This window comes from Perca fluviatilis, chromosome 13 (genome assembly GCF_010015445.1).
Source record: "Perca fluviatilis chromosome 13, GENO_Pfluv_1.0, whole genome shotgun sequence".
NCBI classification, from domain to species: domain Eukaryota; kingdom Metazoa; phylum Chordata; class Actinopteri; order Perciformes; family Percidae; genus Perca; species Perca fluviatilis.
Window position 1 is genome coordinate 20,284,408 of NC_053124.1, and position 18,501 is coordinate 20,302,908.

An 18,501-nucleotide genomic window follows, 5' to 3' on the forward strand; every position below is an offset into this window, starting at 1 on the left:
AACAAGAGAAGGAGAGGAGGAACAGGGGGAGGGGGCAGAAAGAGGCAAGGAAAGTAAAAAGATATGAGGAAATACTGGTATCTATCTCATGGAGATTAATAAATAGAGTGACTGATGGATCACAGACAAAAGGAGAGAATACAAAAGAGAGAAAGAGATCAACAAACAGTAGCAATACTTTCTGTTGTGTAAGAATGAGTTGGTTTCGTAATCTAACTTTGTCTCTTTTCCTTCCCTTTCTCTCCCTCCCTATCAGTCTCTCTCCCTCGTTCCCATAGTAATCATTCAAACCTGATTGCTCTGATCCCTCTATTCTATTTGTCATTAAATACAAGGCACACACACACACACACACACATCACCACGCATGGACACATACACACCAAGAGACAGAAACAAATGCCATTTAATCAAAGAGTATAAATAAATAAAAGGTTTTTATTTCCCATAAGTCCATCTGGTCGCCTGCTTCTCATCACACACGGTCTTCATCTGCTGGTCAATAAAGCTCACACACACACCCACACTAATACACGCTCTAAATCAAAGGCACGGATGACCACACACATTGGCCGGTGAATCTAAATGTAGATGAGTTCAGTCTGCTAGAACGACTGGCGGCAAGAAGAAACCTTTATCAAGCAAATCTATTTGTTTTCTGTTATTTCACTCACCGTGGTTGACCGTCCTATCAAACGGTTTAACAAAATGTTATCGACGTATGTTTCGTTGCTTTAGCTTCAGAGCACTCTGCAATTTAGTTTAAATGTGACTACAGTTCTGATCCAGTGTTTCAGAGACACAAAAAGAATAAAAATAGAACTAAACTTAGGGCACGCATAAACACAAGCTAAAAATGTATTATATCTTTATTTGCTGATTCTTCTTTGATGGATTATACCTTTTAAGCAAGTAGCCATGTCTGTTATTTCTTCCTTTTTTAATGCTGTTAGAAACAGAATGGGATAATTTGAAGATTGATGCAACACAGAGCAGAGTAAAATATGTGTACATGTTGAAGTCGTGTATTTTATTTTTTCTGCGAGACTAAACCCATGTTGTTGGTTGACCAAAAGCAGACATTGCGTCTGGGCTGCTGTTCTGTTTCAGACCTATTCCACAATTACAATTTAGGTGACATGAATCAGCTTCAAGCCAGATACTGAGGAGCCACAGGAGCTAAATCCACAAACTCAACAAAGTCTCCTTCGCGCAATCTTTTTTGCATTTCCATCGCATTTAAAGAACTGTAAAAATCAGGCAAACCAGTCTACTGATGGGTTAAAAAAAAATGTATGTTCACTGGGAGATATACTGATATTTGGGAGTTTAAAAAACCTGATAATTATATGTCGGCCCACCGTTAACTTTTTAACATTAAAACATGACATGAACAATGAACCATTAAACAGATCTTTTTTATAGTGAACAAGGTACATACTGGACACGCACACTGGATACATTCTTGTCAGTGCTCTCTAGTGGACAACCTATGTAATGGAGACACTATTTCAAAATTCCGTCATTTACTACACATAGGAGGCAATGTCATGTATCATTAAAAAGGAACAGAACGACAGTGTGCATTTTTGGAACAATCCATAGCCTGAACATCAGCGTGTTTGACATTCAAAAGGTTTGATTAATACTGAAGGGAGAAATGGAGAAATTCTGTCAATCACTGTCTCTCTCTCTCTCACACACACACACACACACACACACACACACACACACACACACACAGTCAGACAGACAGACAGACACCACTTGCTCACTCTCGCTCTCTCTCTGAATGAATCGTTTCTTGTCTCTGAACTGATGGAGCGATAAAGTTTAAAGTTGGTTTAAACAGCCGTAGACACACAGACACACACTGCCAAGGCAGGAACATGTGTTTTACATCAAGAGCTCCCAGCTATACAAGAGCTAATGTTACCGTCCATATGCATTTGTGTGTGTGTGTGTGTGTGTGTGTGTGTGTGTGTGTGTGTGTGTGTGTGTGTGTGTGTGTGTAAGAACAGGAGTGCAACATGTCTTTGCAATCTCCTATCAGCTTTTAATCTCTCTTCAGCAGAGAAGGGGAGATAGAGAGAGAAGGAGAGAGAGAATAGGCACTCAGTGAGAGAAAGTGATAACCACTCAGAGAGAGGGGTGGGGGGGGGGCAAAGTTATCCCTCATCTCTCCATCCTCCCATTATTCATTTTGTTTTGCAAAGCTCCTTTGCTTTTTCCCTGCCTCAAAGGGGGAGAAGGACAGAGCGAGCAGGAGTTGTCTACATTGTTTTATGCGTGTGTGTGTGTGTGTGTGTGTGTGCATGCGTGTGTGATTTAATTTTTAATGTTTGAATACTGTGGGAGTTGACGACTTTCATCTTGGCTTCTTAGGTTACTTAGGAGGGCTGCGTTGCAGACAACAATGTCAACATTCATTCCTCACTTAGTGCTTGCTAGAGACTCAACACCTATTACTTAGCTTGCAAAGTTTGTTTAGGCCTTCCACAGTATTGTTGCTGTCTAATTCGCAATGCTGCAGCCTCCGTGGTGTTGATGTTTGTTTTACAGTTGTCTTGAAGAGTTGTCTGTACAAGACAGATGCATGTGGATGCTAGAATAACATGTAAACATGAAAGTCTCGTGTGCAGACCTTCTCCACAGCTCATGAACACATCATACTAGTCCAGCTAAAAATACTAATCATCTCATAGTGGAAAACACACGTATGGATCACCACCAAAACCTTTTCATCTAATCAGTAACCCCTCTGTATGATAATTTGAAAGAAAATTGAGATACCCAACTAAAAAACTGACAAACACAAAGGTGGTGAAAGCATTTAGGAAGTGCCTAATAACAGTGAATCACTACGAGTTTTTTTTTCTTGCATGTGGCCTCAAAGCTAGATCACTACTTTTTGCTCAAACCAGAGAATGTGATTTATACCTGATTATGGAGCAGGTTCCGAACGGGTTTCAAGTGTAACAGGTGTAAAATGCTGCTGGGGCTTAACAGTGTTTAAATAGATTGGAAGTACTGAATAGGGGATTTGGAGAACTCCGTAGCAGAGATGCACATTCTTCTCCCTCAAGTCTCCAGTTCTTTGGCAGTTCATGTATCTCAGTAGATGATGAAGATAAAGAATACGCACAAATTGTACTTTCTGTCACTAAGCTGTTAATACTGCATGGCCCCGTATCTTACTTTTCTTTGTCTCAGTGTGGACAGACATGCTGTAACCTGCACCTGTCTGGGACCTTAAAAGGTAAACACAAACTATAGAAAACATTCTCACAAATAGTAGAGTACATACTGTATGCATGCACTAAATCACCACAAACAAGAGACATTTGTGCTTCATTTAGTCTGATTCCTAAGTTGTTTCAATGGACTAACTTAACTAATGGCTACCATATATCCACCATATATTGGAGGACATGTGATCTGACACTCTCACATTTAATAACAATCCGTCACAAGTCATAGTTATATGTCCTAGAACTGCACACACTATATGATACACTGCCGACTGGAAACTTAGAAATTCAGAAACAGGGGAAAAGAAATCTATAGATTTACAGTACACAGGCTAGAGAAACTACTAAATAAAGACAACAGACTACACACATGAGAGGCAGAGAGAGAGCAATCTCCAGCTCTAGTGTACAGCAGCGTTGTAGTACTCAAGACCGGTCTTGGTCTCAATTTTTGAAGGTCTCGTCTCGGAATCGACCGCATTTTTACTCGGCCTCGGATAAAGAAGACTCAAGATTTTATTTCAAGACCGGTCAAGACCACAACTGCAGGGATTTTCGCTAAATTGCATGTGCGTTGTCTGATTTAGGCCTATTGTTACCGTAACCCCCCTCCCTGCCCACTTTACACTCACTCCCAAGAAAGTGAATGCGGGAGACAGGAGAAGCAGCTCTGGCTGTCTAACACAAATCTGGTCTTGACTAGGTCTCAAACCCTCAAAGTCTCGGTCTCGATAAACTCTGGTCTTGGTGATGACTTGGTCTCGGTTTAGGTGGTCTCGACTACAACACTGGTGTACAGCTTGGTTGATGGCAGGCTAACACAGCACAGCGCACAGCAGACAGGATACCTGCTGATGTTGCAACACATCCTGTGACCATCAATGTGTGACTTTGAGTACAATCTACATGGAGTCACATTCATTTTCACTCTCTCAGATGTTGCAGGTCACACATTTCTACAGACACAGAATAGAATAGGCTCCTACTAGTAGTAGTTGGTTGTGTAAACTGCTTTTGTTCAAGAATAAATACTTATGGTAATGTTAAAAGTGGAAAAAAGAAGAAGAAAAAAGTATTCAGCTTTGGAGGCTCTGGAGGCAGATGTGAGTTACGGCTTACTGTTGCTTACTGCAGAAACACAGATTTTGAACACTGGCCAAGTCTGTGTATATGCGTGTGTGTGTGCACACACACTTTCAGACCTTATTAGGTTGTACTTGTGGTGATGCTTAACCCCACTCAGAGCTTGGCAGCTGCTCCCCTTTCTCTTTCAGTGTACCCTGCGTCTTGTCTCTTATCTTCCTGTCTTTGTCGTCTCTGTGCTCTTGCTGTCTCTTACTCTTGTCTCTTTGCTGCTTTCTATTCTCTCTCTCTCTCTCTCTCTCTCTCGCTCTCTCTCTCTCTTGGTGGTCTTGAAGTAATGCAACACTTGTTTCCTGGTTGATCTGCAAATAGGGGGCTTTAAAGTGATCTTTCACATATGTTCATCTGTTTGCAAGGTGTGTCATACGTATTCATATATATGCGGTTGTGTGTGTAACTTTTAACTGTATACAAAAAAAAGACAACAACTCACTAAGTCAAACTGTGTACTATGTAGCTTTGACATGTTTGAGGTTTATTTCAGAGTCGAACGTTGAACCATACTGTAAGTGCAATAAGTGATTAAATGTACCATATGGAGTTTTTGACCACTAGTAGCGCTATGGAGCGGTGTTTTCATGAGTTGGTCCCAGTTTTGTTTGTATCGTGCTCGATCACATCCTGCTATTTATCCAGCAACATTTCACTGATCGACAGTTGGTGGCGCTAATGTGCCTACAAACACAGAATGAATGAAATTCCACTACTATTTTTCTGTCTGCCTATTTATTTATTTTATCTATTTATTTTTTTGGGGTAGCTCTCAAGTCTCTTGGTAGCATAACACATTAAAGCTGTGACTCTCAGGTCTGTGGCTTTGAGAGAGAGAGAGAGAGAGAGAGAGAGAGAGAGAGAGAGATGTTCCTAATCAGTGAGATGTGTTAGATCAAAGGAATAACATGGATCCACTTTCAGAGAGGATTTTCTCTCTAAAATGGGTTTTGTTATCTTAGTGACGTGAACCCAAAATAATACAGGAAGAAATGTAGGACAGAAAGTGGATCCTATCAAAGTTGGCTTTAATAACAGAAGGTGGTTCCAACATTTCTGAGAGAAGAGATAACATAGTATCGCGATGATCTGGTGCAAATGGACACGTGAGGCTATGTGAGTATGTGTGTGTGTGTGTGTGTGTGTGTGTGTGTGTGTGTTATGTGAGATCTTCTTTTATAAGTTATATCCAGTTTGATGTTTATGCAGCAAAATCATAAAGACGACTGGCAAAAAAATGCTCAAGGACATGTGAGCACAGCAGTAGCTAAGAGTGACACACACACACACACCCACAGGGGCATGCGTGCACACACCCATTGTTTGGCTGCACCTGGACTATTAAGGAACAGGATAGATGGGACTAGGGGACCTGACTGTGGGAATGTTTGTGTCAGAGCATGTGTGTGTGTGTGTGTGTGTGTGTGTGTGTGTGTGTGTGTGTGTGTGTGTGTGTGTGTGTGTGTGTGTATATATATATATGTGTGTGTGTGGCAACATTAGAAGCCAAACATCTGCAGCAATGACGCACTTCAAGTAACAGTACAAGTAACAGTACACACACACACACACACACTGACACAGTTCAAAAAAACATACACAGAATACACAATTATTAAAACTGATATTTAACTGCACAAAGTACTCTCACCTTGTGTCTTTCTCTTTGAATAAAATAATTTCTCTCTACTATGAACATGCACCAAAAACACATGTTAACAAACTGGAGAGTACAGTGTGACAATAGGGAAAACTCTTGATTAATCACTGCATACTGTACTTTAGTTGGTTATCTGTCTATATTCACTGTGAGCTTGAATTTCAGATCAAAAATAATCTTTTTGATTTTTAACCTCTAATAGCCCAACATACAGGCCGGTGTCATAACAAATATTAAAACATGAAAATTAAAAAATCCTAAAAAGTATAAAAAAAACTGTCACATAATCAGAGCTCCTATGTCAAAAGGGGATTTTTAGAACAAGAGCAAATGTTGTATCTTATGTTCTTTGCATACACTGTTGCACAGTACTATGGCAACAACGAATCAACGGGGGGGATTTCATAGTGCATTACAGGTTGATTATGTTTATTTGGTGTTTCTGCTGTCAGACTGTAAATAAAGTAAAATGTATCTGTGAATCAGTGTATATGTTGAGTGTTTTCTCACCTTGGTTAATGGTTAATGCATGACACTGACCGTTGGTTTAAGTGGGTTACTTAATGATGATAATGATTAGAGGGCTGTGTAATTTAAAGAAGGCTTGTTAGGTTTTGTGTCCGTTATTTTTGTTCCATCAGCGCCACCAATTCTCCAAAAGGTTTCAGCACATCGGTCACAGTTTCCATAGAATTGTGAACACTGCCGTCAGTTTTGTTTTTATAAATGTAATTTTATTATGTTTGTTATTCTGTACACATGCCATCTATTGCATGTCTGCGCGTCCAGGGAGAGGGTTCCCCATTAAAGTTTTTTCTGGAGGGCAAGTATGTCCTCCGAAAGAGGGACCAAGGACAAAGGGTCTTGTATGCTCTACAAATTGTAAAGCCTCTTGAGTCATTTGTGATATTGAGCTATATCAATTAAAATGACTTGACTTAAAGGAACACGCCGACTTATTGGGACTTCAGCTTATTCACGTATCCCCCAGAGTTAGATAAGTCCATAAATACCCTTCTCATCTCTGTGCGTGTTGTAACTCTGTCTGACGCACCCACCGCTAGCCTAGTTTAGCACAGATCCTGGAGGTAACCGGTTCCAACTAGCCTACTGCTCCCAATAAGTGACAAAATAACGCCAACATTTTCCTATTTACATGTTGTGATTTGTATAGTCAGAGCGTGTACAAATAACAAGGTCACATCAGACACAGCCATCTTATAACCATATACATACTGGGAACTATATTCTCAGAAAGGCGAAGCACTGCTACTTGGGCGGAGTGATTAGCGCAACAACTGAAAAGCACCGTTGTTACTCTCTGCTCCTCACTACGGGGCTTCTCAGGTGCTGCGAGCAAATCACTCCACCCAAGTAGCAGTGCTTCGCCTTCTGAGAATATAGTTCCCAGTTTGTATATGATTAGAAAATGGCTTCTCGGGGAACTATCTTTTGACTGGCTGTAGCTAACTTAGAGGAGGTTGATTCGCAGCACTTCAACTTGTGTGTGTTGTTTTCCGCGTGGCAAGCTGACCGGACATGACGTGGGGGCATGGCAGCATCGATGATTCAATTTTTCAATTCAAAGTTCAAGATTGTGACTTTGTTTCGGTCGATTTCAAATTCAAATCGAAATCGTGACACCCTTAAAGATGCAGTAGGTAAGTCTTATAAAAGTAACTTTCTGTCATATTTGCTGAAACTGACCCTATGATCCAGTAGTACTACATGAATTATGTAATATAAAAAAAAATCCAGCTCCTCTGGCACCACCTACAGCCTGTAAAATTCCACCGCTCCCGGTTGATTTTCTCCAATCAGGGCCAAAGGGGGGTCTATCTGCCTGTCAATCACTGCTCAGGCACGCTCACGCATATATAGCGTACCCCCCTCCCCCGCGCACGCGCCGCAGAAAAGTTTCCCAAAACTCTGGTGGTGAAGTGGCTTTTCAGAGGTGGCGTGAGCTCCGGGATTTTAAAGATCTGAAGAACGATGCAGATGTAGCCAAATTTCTTCTTGACAGCTAACATAATTTTGATGAATGATTTATCTTTCACTTGGTTATTAGTAGTCAAAAGTCCACAAAGCTACGTTGGTGAGGATAATAGTAACGTTTGCACAGTGGTCGGTCTGATATGATGCTGAAATGGCTAACGGTAGCCTGCTAGTTAGCATCGTTTTACTGTTGGTGAGTTATGTTGGTGAGTAAAGTTAACATTGTGTTAGTGTTTTAGTTATTGAAAATGTTGTCTGACATGCAGTTCTGTCAAACTCCCTTGTGTGGGAGGGGCTTAGGAGATGGTTTGGACTTCAGCAGAAAGGGGGGAGGGACTGAGAAGTTGTCGATGTTCAAATTTGTTGGCAAAGTCCTGGATCTTCACAATCTTACCTACAGCAGCTTTAACAACCGGACAACACTGTCTTTAGCTTTGGCTCTCTCCACTGAGCTACACAGGACGACGGAAACACAATACATGTTGATATATACTATGGAAGCATACAAGTCTTGAACAGTTGAAGCTGTGCTAAGTAAGTTGTGTATGGTCCTGTTGTGTTGTACATCCAAATATATAAAGAGAGAGAGAGAGAGAGAGATACAGAGAGAGAGAGAGAGAGAGAAAGAGAAATGGTCTTAAGGGAAATCGAGTATACAAGATGCATCATGCAAGTGGAGCAGAATTCATAAACACATCGACAGAGACACACACACGTGCACACACTAGTGAAGAATTCCTAATGAGTGAAGAGCTCACAGAAGACAGAGGGGGGAGACAGACAAAAAGAGAAAAGGAGGAGTTAAGGGAGAGACGGACAGAATAAAAGAGAGAAAACTGATTTATCCTTCTCAAGCATTCACCCCATATCAAGTATGCATGCATGGCACTGTGAATGTGTGTATTATAAGTTTGAGGGTGGATGTGCGGTGTTTCCACTGAGAGAAGTTAAAAGTTAAACTCTACACTTTACATTCCTCTCACACATGCACAAATGCACGCATGCACACTGCTGGGATGGCACAGTCTGCTGCGCGCGCATGTGCCCAGGGCCATCTTGCTACCTTGCCAAGAGGGCCTTGGACCGCCAAGGTTGCCATGGCATTGCTCGCACAAACACACACACATACACACTTTCTCAATGTCTTTCTCTTTGTCTCTAGCTTTCTCACACACACACACACACACACACACACACACACACACACACACACACACACACACACACACACACACACACACACACACACACACACACACACACACACAAAGAGTGGATTAAAGTGTCAAAATAACTTTTCGAGTCTGTCTTTGTGTGTGCATATATTGTACATATTGGAGAGTGAGTGTGGGTGGGTGCTTGTGTGCTTATGTGATATTGATCTGAACATTGGTACTGCACCTTTAGCTTCTTTACTAAATCTACTTTCTCATTGCAGGGAAGAAGGTGTGCTGCTGTGATGAGGATTCCCAATTTTCCTACTCAAACTTGCAAAGACACACTTAAGATGCGAGATGTGTCATGTGTCAGAGGAGAGATGATTGGCATGGCAACTGACAGCAAATAAAATGCAGATGGGAACGCAGATTGGATTTACTGTTCTTATCATTCATTGTTTTGCCGTTGTGATTTGGCAGGCGATCTGCACTTGTTTTTCTTTTGCTTGTATGCTGTGACACAATTCACATCACACACAATTCGTGTATTAGCACTCCCCGCCCACCTTAATGCTACGAGACGCATCCTTCTACTGGAATGCAAGTTCAAAAGTTGTTTCTCCTAAACTACGCTTATCAGTGACATTGTGTAATGTACAGAAGAGACTTAAAAAAGGACAAAAAAAGAAAGGAGAATGGAATGAAATAAGAAAAAGAAAAACATTCAGACAAGAAACTTTTTCAACTGATATGTTTAACAGACGTACATTGTTCTTCATTAGGTGTTTCTGCTAAGCAGGAGATTTTTTACATAATATTGCCTAGAGACAATGATGGATACAAACTAAAATAAAGTAATTTGTAGTCATTTATCAATCTAATTTAAGTAATTTACTGGAAGCAGTTTTATATTAACTATTCATTTTCTCCAGCCTCTTTTCTCTTGTTTGTCAAATTACATCATTCACTAAAGAAAAAGGTCTGATTGTGTGAAAGAACTTCAGATTAAAAGAAGAGATGAGGGAAGGAAAGGAGAGTCAGGAGACAGAAGAAAGGGGAAAGCAAGCAGGGTTTTCAAATTAACTATTGGTCAGGGGTCAGATGGACATTTAATCTAACCAATCAGCTTCCTAATTACACAAGTGCTGCCAGAATGGTGTACCCCAATGCATTTGAGTGTGTGTGTGTGTGTGTGTGTGTGTGTGTGTGTGTGTGTGTGTGTGTAGCTGGCTAGCGTTGCGTGTAGAGGTCTTGTTGTAGCAAAATTATCATCTGGCCTCAATATTGGTTCCATGTGTGAACACACAAGCATATGCACATCTGCATGCACACACATACTGTATGCACATCCATGCACGCACGCACACACACACACACACACACACACACACACACACACACACACACACACACACACACACACACACACACACACACACACACACAGCCTGTAGTGAATTGCTCCCAAATTACACAAGAGAGAGAGAGAGAGAGAGAGAGAGAGAGAGAGAGAGAGAGAGAGAGAGAGAAGCACTGAGGGACTGGGTGTGCAAGCCATGGCAGAAAAACACTGAGAAATATAAAAAGAACACACACATGCACACACAGACTTCCAGTAGTGTGTGTGTGTAAGTTGATTGTAAAAGTAATTGATGTAAACGTCTAAATTACAGCTAGGAGCTAAAATAACCACTGTATTTTACCGTTGCCATGTCGACATGATGAAAAACACCTGGTTAGTTCACTGGCGGAGAGAGTGGAACATCTGTGTCATGGATGCCCAACTGAACCAATGAAAAGGCTGTGTGTGTAAGCAACATGTGTCTGAACCAATGAAATAACTAATTGGAAAGAGAAGACATCTGAATACACCGCATGTTAGGCTCAAGTCAAACTAATCAAATCGTATTACATGACATGAGATATAAACTACTGCATTTTTGTGTAAATGCCTTTCAGATCCAGATTCTTGTATGATCAAGGGACTGGTGCAAAAACTATCTGAATACTCTAAATAGCTTTTCCTACTTTGGCGCCAGATTGGTGCGGATTGTCATTAATGGGACAATTCATTTCAGTGCCAGTAAAGTTTAGACAATCACAGGAATGTCTCTTTTAATACTCCACTGATCCCAGAAGGAGGAACTCCTTGTCCTTGTGGGTCCTCTCCACAGGAAGGTCAGGCTGCAGGGTCAGCTACCCAGTGGCCGCCCTGGGGCAAAATAATGGTTCAATGTCTTGCTCAAGGACACTTCAGCTGGGAAGATATGTTAGGCATAGGGGATTGAGCCTGAGCTTTTAGATGAGGGACATATGACTAATCACTACACCACCCTGCTGCCAAAAAATAACCCAAAGAAAAACCACACTACCAAGTCCTGGGATTTTAAAGTCAATTTAGTGTACTTTTCTATGATTGATGACTAACTTTACACTTTCGGAAGTGGTATGATGCGGTAAGAATTCATGTTTCCCAAGAAGGTTGAGAAGGAACGCTTGACTTTTTATGCTTTTTCAAACCCGAGTCGGAATCAGTCAATGAGACAATTCAAAGCACACTTGAAAGGAGAATTAAGATCCAAACATGAGCCAAGATATAGTCAAGCAAATACGCTAATTCTTGATTATTATGAGCCCAAAAATGCCAAGCTGTCACCGTCCTACTATGTATGTTGTCATCTGTAATATGTGTGGGTAAGCGTGGCATGTGTGGAATAGCCAAAATGGGTTTAAATGTGGTTTAAATGGTGTAATTTGTTTTTTCAAGCCAAATGTAATATTCCTAGCAGACAATGAGACTGCTGTGGACTGTCATACAGTGTAAAGCCACACACGGGTCATCATTACTGTGACACACACACACACACACACACACACACACACACACACACACACACACACACACACACACACACACACACACACACACACACACACACACACACACACACACACACACACACACACACACACCTATCAAGCAGATACACACATAACACTCACAAGCCTATCCCCCAGTATTTACACAGACAGACACACGCAGGTCAAAATTACAGCCAACAGGTTGTCTGATTATGTTTCTGTTACACTAAACACAGCCTGGACTTTATACACTAGGCACATTACCACACACACACACTACCACACACACACTTTTTTCCAGCATGGCTGTGTTTATTTGAGTCTGTGTCCTGATGGGAAATGTGACTGCTACAAAAAACAAACTGAACAGCCTAGAACAGACAACTCTGTCTGAGTGTGTGTATGGGTGTAGAAAGAGAGAGAGAGAGGAAGAGCAGTGTGGTGAATATCAGTATTTCTTCCCCTTTTCAAACACACATGCGCGCACACACAAACTGCACTTCAGCAACTAGAAAGAATAAAGATAGCACTTTTCACATTTTCCATAAGGGACTGTATATAGGGCGCTAACCGGCTTTAGCAGAGCATCCTCATCTATGAGCTCTTTATGAGGATGTCTGCAGAATATGCTCCTTTGAGCTCAGACTGCCCACAACCATACGGCTGTATTGATGTTTAATGGCTGCTGGAGCAGTCAATAGCCGTCAGTCAGTGGCATACACCTTGCCTGCATTGTCAAGTCTGTCTAAGCTAAATCTTCCACATCAGCAAATTAAGAAATAAAGCAACCAAGGCCAAAAGAACTCTCAATGATGAATAAATAGCATGTATTGTATACTGAATTATGAAATGGTCTGAAAAGTTTCAGTTCAGTTTAATATCAACACATAAACAAACACTTATAACACCGAAATCTGTAAGGTGTGGGATATTTTACAGTTAAAACAATCAACTTTTCCAGGCTTTGAAACAATTCTTTTTATTTATTAGTTTTATCACTATATTCTATTTTAAAGCACTTAACTAAAGGGGCCTTTCACTTTCACAAAAAAGTAATAAAGGTCTATATATTAGGCCGACAAAAGAAACTGTATAAAACATTATACATTAAAGGCAATTTGAAGTGATTGATCTTTTGATTTTATAGTGGGACTGCAAAAGAATAATGGCAAAAAGCTCCAGGAAATAGAAAGAAATTATTCAGATAACATAGCAGTTCACTTAACAGGAACACACACACACACACACACACACACACACACACACACACACACACACACACACACACACACAAACACTCTGACTTGAGCATAAGCTCCATAATTTCCTGTAGCGGATATAAAGTGATGTTAAATTATCAGCACAGAAAATAAGTTCAATTCATGCTTTAATTTCCTTACAAAACAGACACACACGAACACACACACACACACACTCACAAAATCACAAAAACAATCACTCACAAAAATACACTCCGAGAGAATGCATATGCAGACACATTGCACATAATTAAGTACACAAGCAGTGGAAAGCACACAAAGCCGCGTAGATGCACATGTACACTGACATGCATGAATTTATGCAAGGAAAGAGGGAAGAAGGGAAATAGAACGCAAAAGTAATGAGAACTTTATGGAAATACAGCTGTGTGTATCTGTGTGTGTTGTGTGTCTTTTAAACATAATTAGCTCCGTCGGGCAGAAATGTAAACGAGAGAAACTTTAATGAAACTCTTCTCTGATCTGCTGAGAGCACACATTCCCGTTTATCTCTCTCTCAATTCGTCTCTCTATTATCTCGGTCTGTCTCTCCACTCAAATGGAATTGAATGTCATGGGACTTTTAAAACCCCAAAGGTTCACATTTCAGCATTGCATTATGACCACATAAGATGAACACAATTATACTGTGTTTGTAAGGTCACATCCACAATTCCTTCCTCTCCCTTCGTGTGTCCATTTATCTACTCTCCTCTGCTGTCCTTGAGGTGGAATTCCCTTTGAAAACCCAATCTGGAATTTATTAGATGATCTAAGTTTTTGGTCGATTCACATATGTTTACATGTTTGGCTCAGAGGTGGACCTTTCTCAGCCCAACTTAACTCGAAAAACCACCATTACTCAAAGTCTGTATCATTCCATTTATAAACTAAAACGTTAACCAAGCTTTTACTTTAATTGAATCTCTAAACCTCATACGCTTTCCCTCCTTGCCTCATACAGTCAGTCAAAATATCAGAAAATAAAATTTCAGACAACAGACTGACTTTAATGTAATAAATCACTATGAAAACAAAGCCCATAGTGGGGCAATGTCTTAACAAGGTAACAGTGTGCAGCAATTATAGATCAGGCCTTTCAAAAGAAAATATTCTCTCCTCAATACAAAGCAAAAAGCCTCCCATACCAGAATACTAAGAACTTAGATACTGTGTGTGTGTGTGTGTGTGTGTGTGTGTGTGTGTGTGTGTGTGTGTGTGTGTGTGTGTGTGTGTGTGTGTGTGTGTGTGTGTGTGTGTGTGTGTATCGATCTCTGTGTATCAGGTGAGTTGTCCTTTGAAGAAAAGAAGGGAAATGAAAGAAAAAGAATGAAAATAAAAATGGGAGAGACAGATCGATGCAGGGGAGAATAGAACAAGTGAGGATGCGGGAGACAGAAGTGCACACGCAGGCATATAAATAAAACACACACACACACACACACACACACACACACACACACACACAAAACAGTGTTAAGATGAAATATGACTTTGGCCGTTTATTTCTGTTTTTGTCTCTTTTTAATCATTTGCTTTCTCCCCGCCTACCTACTCCCTGCATCCTTCCATCATTGCTCTTTATTTAGCACTTCCTTCGTCATTCTCCCTTGCTACTTTTCAATTGCCATTTACAAAGAGTCAATTTGTATTTTGGGCAGATTCACCTTTTATAATTCACACTCTGCCCTCTTGCGTCAAAGGCTGCATTTAAATTGAACTAAACGGCTGTGTGTGTCGCCCTTAAGTGTCAATATGTGTGTGTGTGTAAGCTATTTCAGATGATCCTTTGCATCAGTGCCCCTCCCTTACCCTGCCCACTGATGAGTCAACCTCAGCCTTGGGTGTGTGTGGTATATTCACATGTTAGACTTGTCAGTGCATGCCATGGAAACGGAGAATAAATATATATGTAGTGAGATGAGGGAGAGGGAGAAAGATAGTAGCAAAGGCCATTTATTATGAAGCTATTAAAGTCATGATCAGCTTCTCCTCTAATAAATTGTTAAATTGTCCCTTCTCTACCTCTATCTTCTTCTCACCTTCACACACTCACAAGGCTTCTTTTCTTTTTCTCACCCACTGAACGCAATAAGTCCTGAAGGGTCTGAAATACTCCAAAAAAAGTAATGGACAGCGGATGTGGTTTTATACTACACTAGGTGTCTTCGTAGGGTAGATATCGTAGGATATCTTCACATGTGTAGTCGACCCTAGCGGACTTGGAAATTACTGACCCACTGATTACAATCTCATGATGTGCATCCAAATTATAAATCTTTAGTGAAGATCCCAAAGCTTTCAAAGATAGCAAACATTCCCATCTGAATTTCAGGGAACTGTAAAAGTTTCCATTTTATTGAATGTTGCAGCCAATTTGAGTTAGACTATTTTCTTCAGGGTAAACGTCATATAGCTTCAATGAAGAGTTTGGAACAAGCTCGTACAGACTGAAAAGGATACAGTGAAATATGTCTCTTTGCTTACTTTCCCGGAGTTAGACGAGAAGATCAAAGTCATTCTAATGTCTGTGTGTTAAGTACAGAGCTAGAGTCAGCACATTGTTAGATTAGCCTTTCATAAAGACTGGAAGCAAGTAGAAACAGCTAGCCTGGCAGTCCACAATGAATACAAACGCCAACAAAGCTCGCTAATGGACATGGTATAACTTGTTTGTTACAGGGGAACAAAGGGGAAAGCTGTATGTTAAGGGGTTAACTTTTTTTTGCTACACCCTTTTATTTCCATCTGACTCTCCCTATCTTCATCTCAATTTTCCTCCCTTTCTCTCACACGCATGCAGTCTCTCTTTCTCTCTGTCTCACTCTCTCTCACTCTCTCTTAGACACACACAGCCCCACCCACGATAATGAGTTAACCTCTTGCTGCCCCACCCAGCCCAGTCTGCCAAGTTACTGCCAACACCACACGCCAACACACACACACACACACACACACACACACACACACACACACACACACACACACACACACACACACACACACACACACACACACACACACACACACACACACAGTTCAGTCTATTCTGATCTAATGTCATCATAGCCAATAAGCTCTGCGGCGCAGGCAAACCACAGTCTGTTCCTACCAGTCCATGACATCACTGTGAAGTGAAAAGCATTGTGGGCTGCAAAGTAGGATGAGGGAACTGACTGACAGGTGGTAACCATGGGAACTGTCAGTTTGCCTCCCTGTTGCTGTAGCAGCAGCCACATTTCTCACTGTTGTGAGTTAACATCTAATTAAAAAAAAAAGATGAACACAACTTATGGCAAAAGGAAATTATGTCATGGAATCATACGCACATGGACAAAACCTCACAGAGATATGAACACTCACATGGGAACACTCACTAGCCAAGGTCAATCTGCATAAGATCTCATTAGCTGCTATTTGCATGAGGTCTAATCTTCACATGTAATCCAAAGGAAATGAAGATGAAGGTGTATTAAAAGAAAGCACTTTGACAACTCTGCTCTAAGCAGGTAGAAGCTGGCTATAGAAATCGAGCTACAAAGGCCTTCATCCAGAGAGCCAGAGCTAAAAGCTAAAACCAGGGTGTAAATTAGACAAAGGACAAAGATGAGAGCGAAAAAAGCAGAAGGATATTAAGAATGAGAGAAATAAGAGGGTGTGCACATGTTCCACCTTACCCGTAGAAGGGATTGCGACTCCTCTTTAGCGGCTCCTCCTTTCTCCTGCCCTCCTCCAGCGCCACTCCCTCCTCCTCCTCCTCCTCCTCCTCCTCCTCCTCCTCCTCCTGTGTACTGCTGAGGCATCTGGCTCTGTTTCTCCCCTCCGCCTCCACCTGCACAGGCTCCTCCTGGCCTTCCTACGCTGTACAGCTTGGTATCTCCCAAAAACGACTTGGTGTCTCCCAAAAATGACTTGGTGTCTCCCAGGTAAACCATGCTAGGCGAAGCTACGCCTCTTTTCTGCTGCAAGGCCTCATGATTGGCTGAAACAAACGACAATGAGAGTGGGGAGGAGAAAAGAGAGGGGCTTCCACCTCCTGCTCCTCTTTCTACTCCTCGTTCTGGTCCCATTCGCTCCTTGGGCACCCAGAGCAAACCGTGGGCCTGCTCACCTCCTCTTTCCCCTAGTCCTCTTGTCTCCCCAAGAACCCAGCCTTTCTCCCGCTCTCTTTCTTTCTCCTCACCTCCCTCACTTTTTACCACCCCTCCTGCCTCTTCTCTGCCTCCTTCTGCCAACAGTCCCTCAGGCGGTGCAAGGGAGTAGAGGAGGCGAAGATCCCCCTTGCTTTCTTCTTTAATGGCTAAGGTAGAGGGAGCTGAGCAGCCATTGGCTGAGTGTGTTAACGAAGGCGTCAGTGAGGTGGGTAAGGAGGTCGTTGTCAGTGAGCTTAATGAGGGAGAGGAGTCATGACAGTGGGCCGAGTTAAAATGGTCGAGGAGGGCTGACGAATCAGGAGCTGTGAAGTCACAGCGTCGACAACGGCAACACGCGTGGACACGCCTGCAGAGAGAGAGAAATAATAAATTTGAATGAATAAAACTTCCTTTTGAATCAGCTCAATCATACATTATTACCACTTTAATATACACATAGTGTATTCTTAGGTTTGTCAAACCATGTCTGGACAATACCTCTTGAAAATTTGATTTTGTCATTAAGGTGATCTTCAATGTGACAGTGGGTCACTCTGAAGTCGGAACAGTAACACCAATTACAAAAGAATTAAGATTTAACGACAAAAAACCTTTCCATCGATTTAAAATGTAAAACGGATTCATGTCTATCAGCTTTTAATGGGCTGTATATGACAGATATTCAAAAAAAGGTTGTCATTGATCTCATTTGGATGAAAATCCACTCCCTGAATCCACTAAATTGCATTTAAAGTGCATTTGTGCCTGATTTCCTCCAACCACTCACGTAGAGTTTCACCGAACCCGTGGCCAAAAAGTGACTCAGTGTTCCACTAAATCACAATGATTTAGGACTGTGAGGAATGTAAATGAATCTGAATGACAAGAAATGAATCCCCCATCAACAAACCACCTTCATTTCCTGTTGGCAAGGCCCAGACTGACCAGCAATATATACGATACATCACAGACAGAAACATCAGAGTTTTTCCTGGCTCGGAAAAAAGTTTAGATGCTTTTTGTGCAGCAGAATGAGCAAAATCAATCGGC

At 41.4% G+C, this 18,501-nt stretch overlaps 1 protein-coding gene across 4 annotated transcripts in view; it reads right to left on the reverse strand.

The window, feature by feature from the left end:
* The window catches only part of trps1 (trichorhinophalangeal syndrome I), a 118,124-nt gene that overhangs the window by 31,772 nt on the left and 67,851 nt on the right, over positions 1 to 18,501 (reverse strand). For all 4 annotated transcript variants that reach the window (XM_039820144.1, XM_039820145.1, XM_039820146.1 and 1 more), the window contains exon 9: positions 16,996 to 17,818. In XM_039820144.1, coding sequence (XP_039676078.1) covers positions 16,996 to 17,818 — 823 coding nt within the window. The remainder of the gene's footprint in view (positions 1 to 16,995; positions 17,819 to 18,501) is intronic.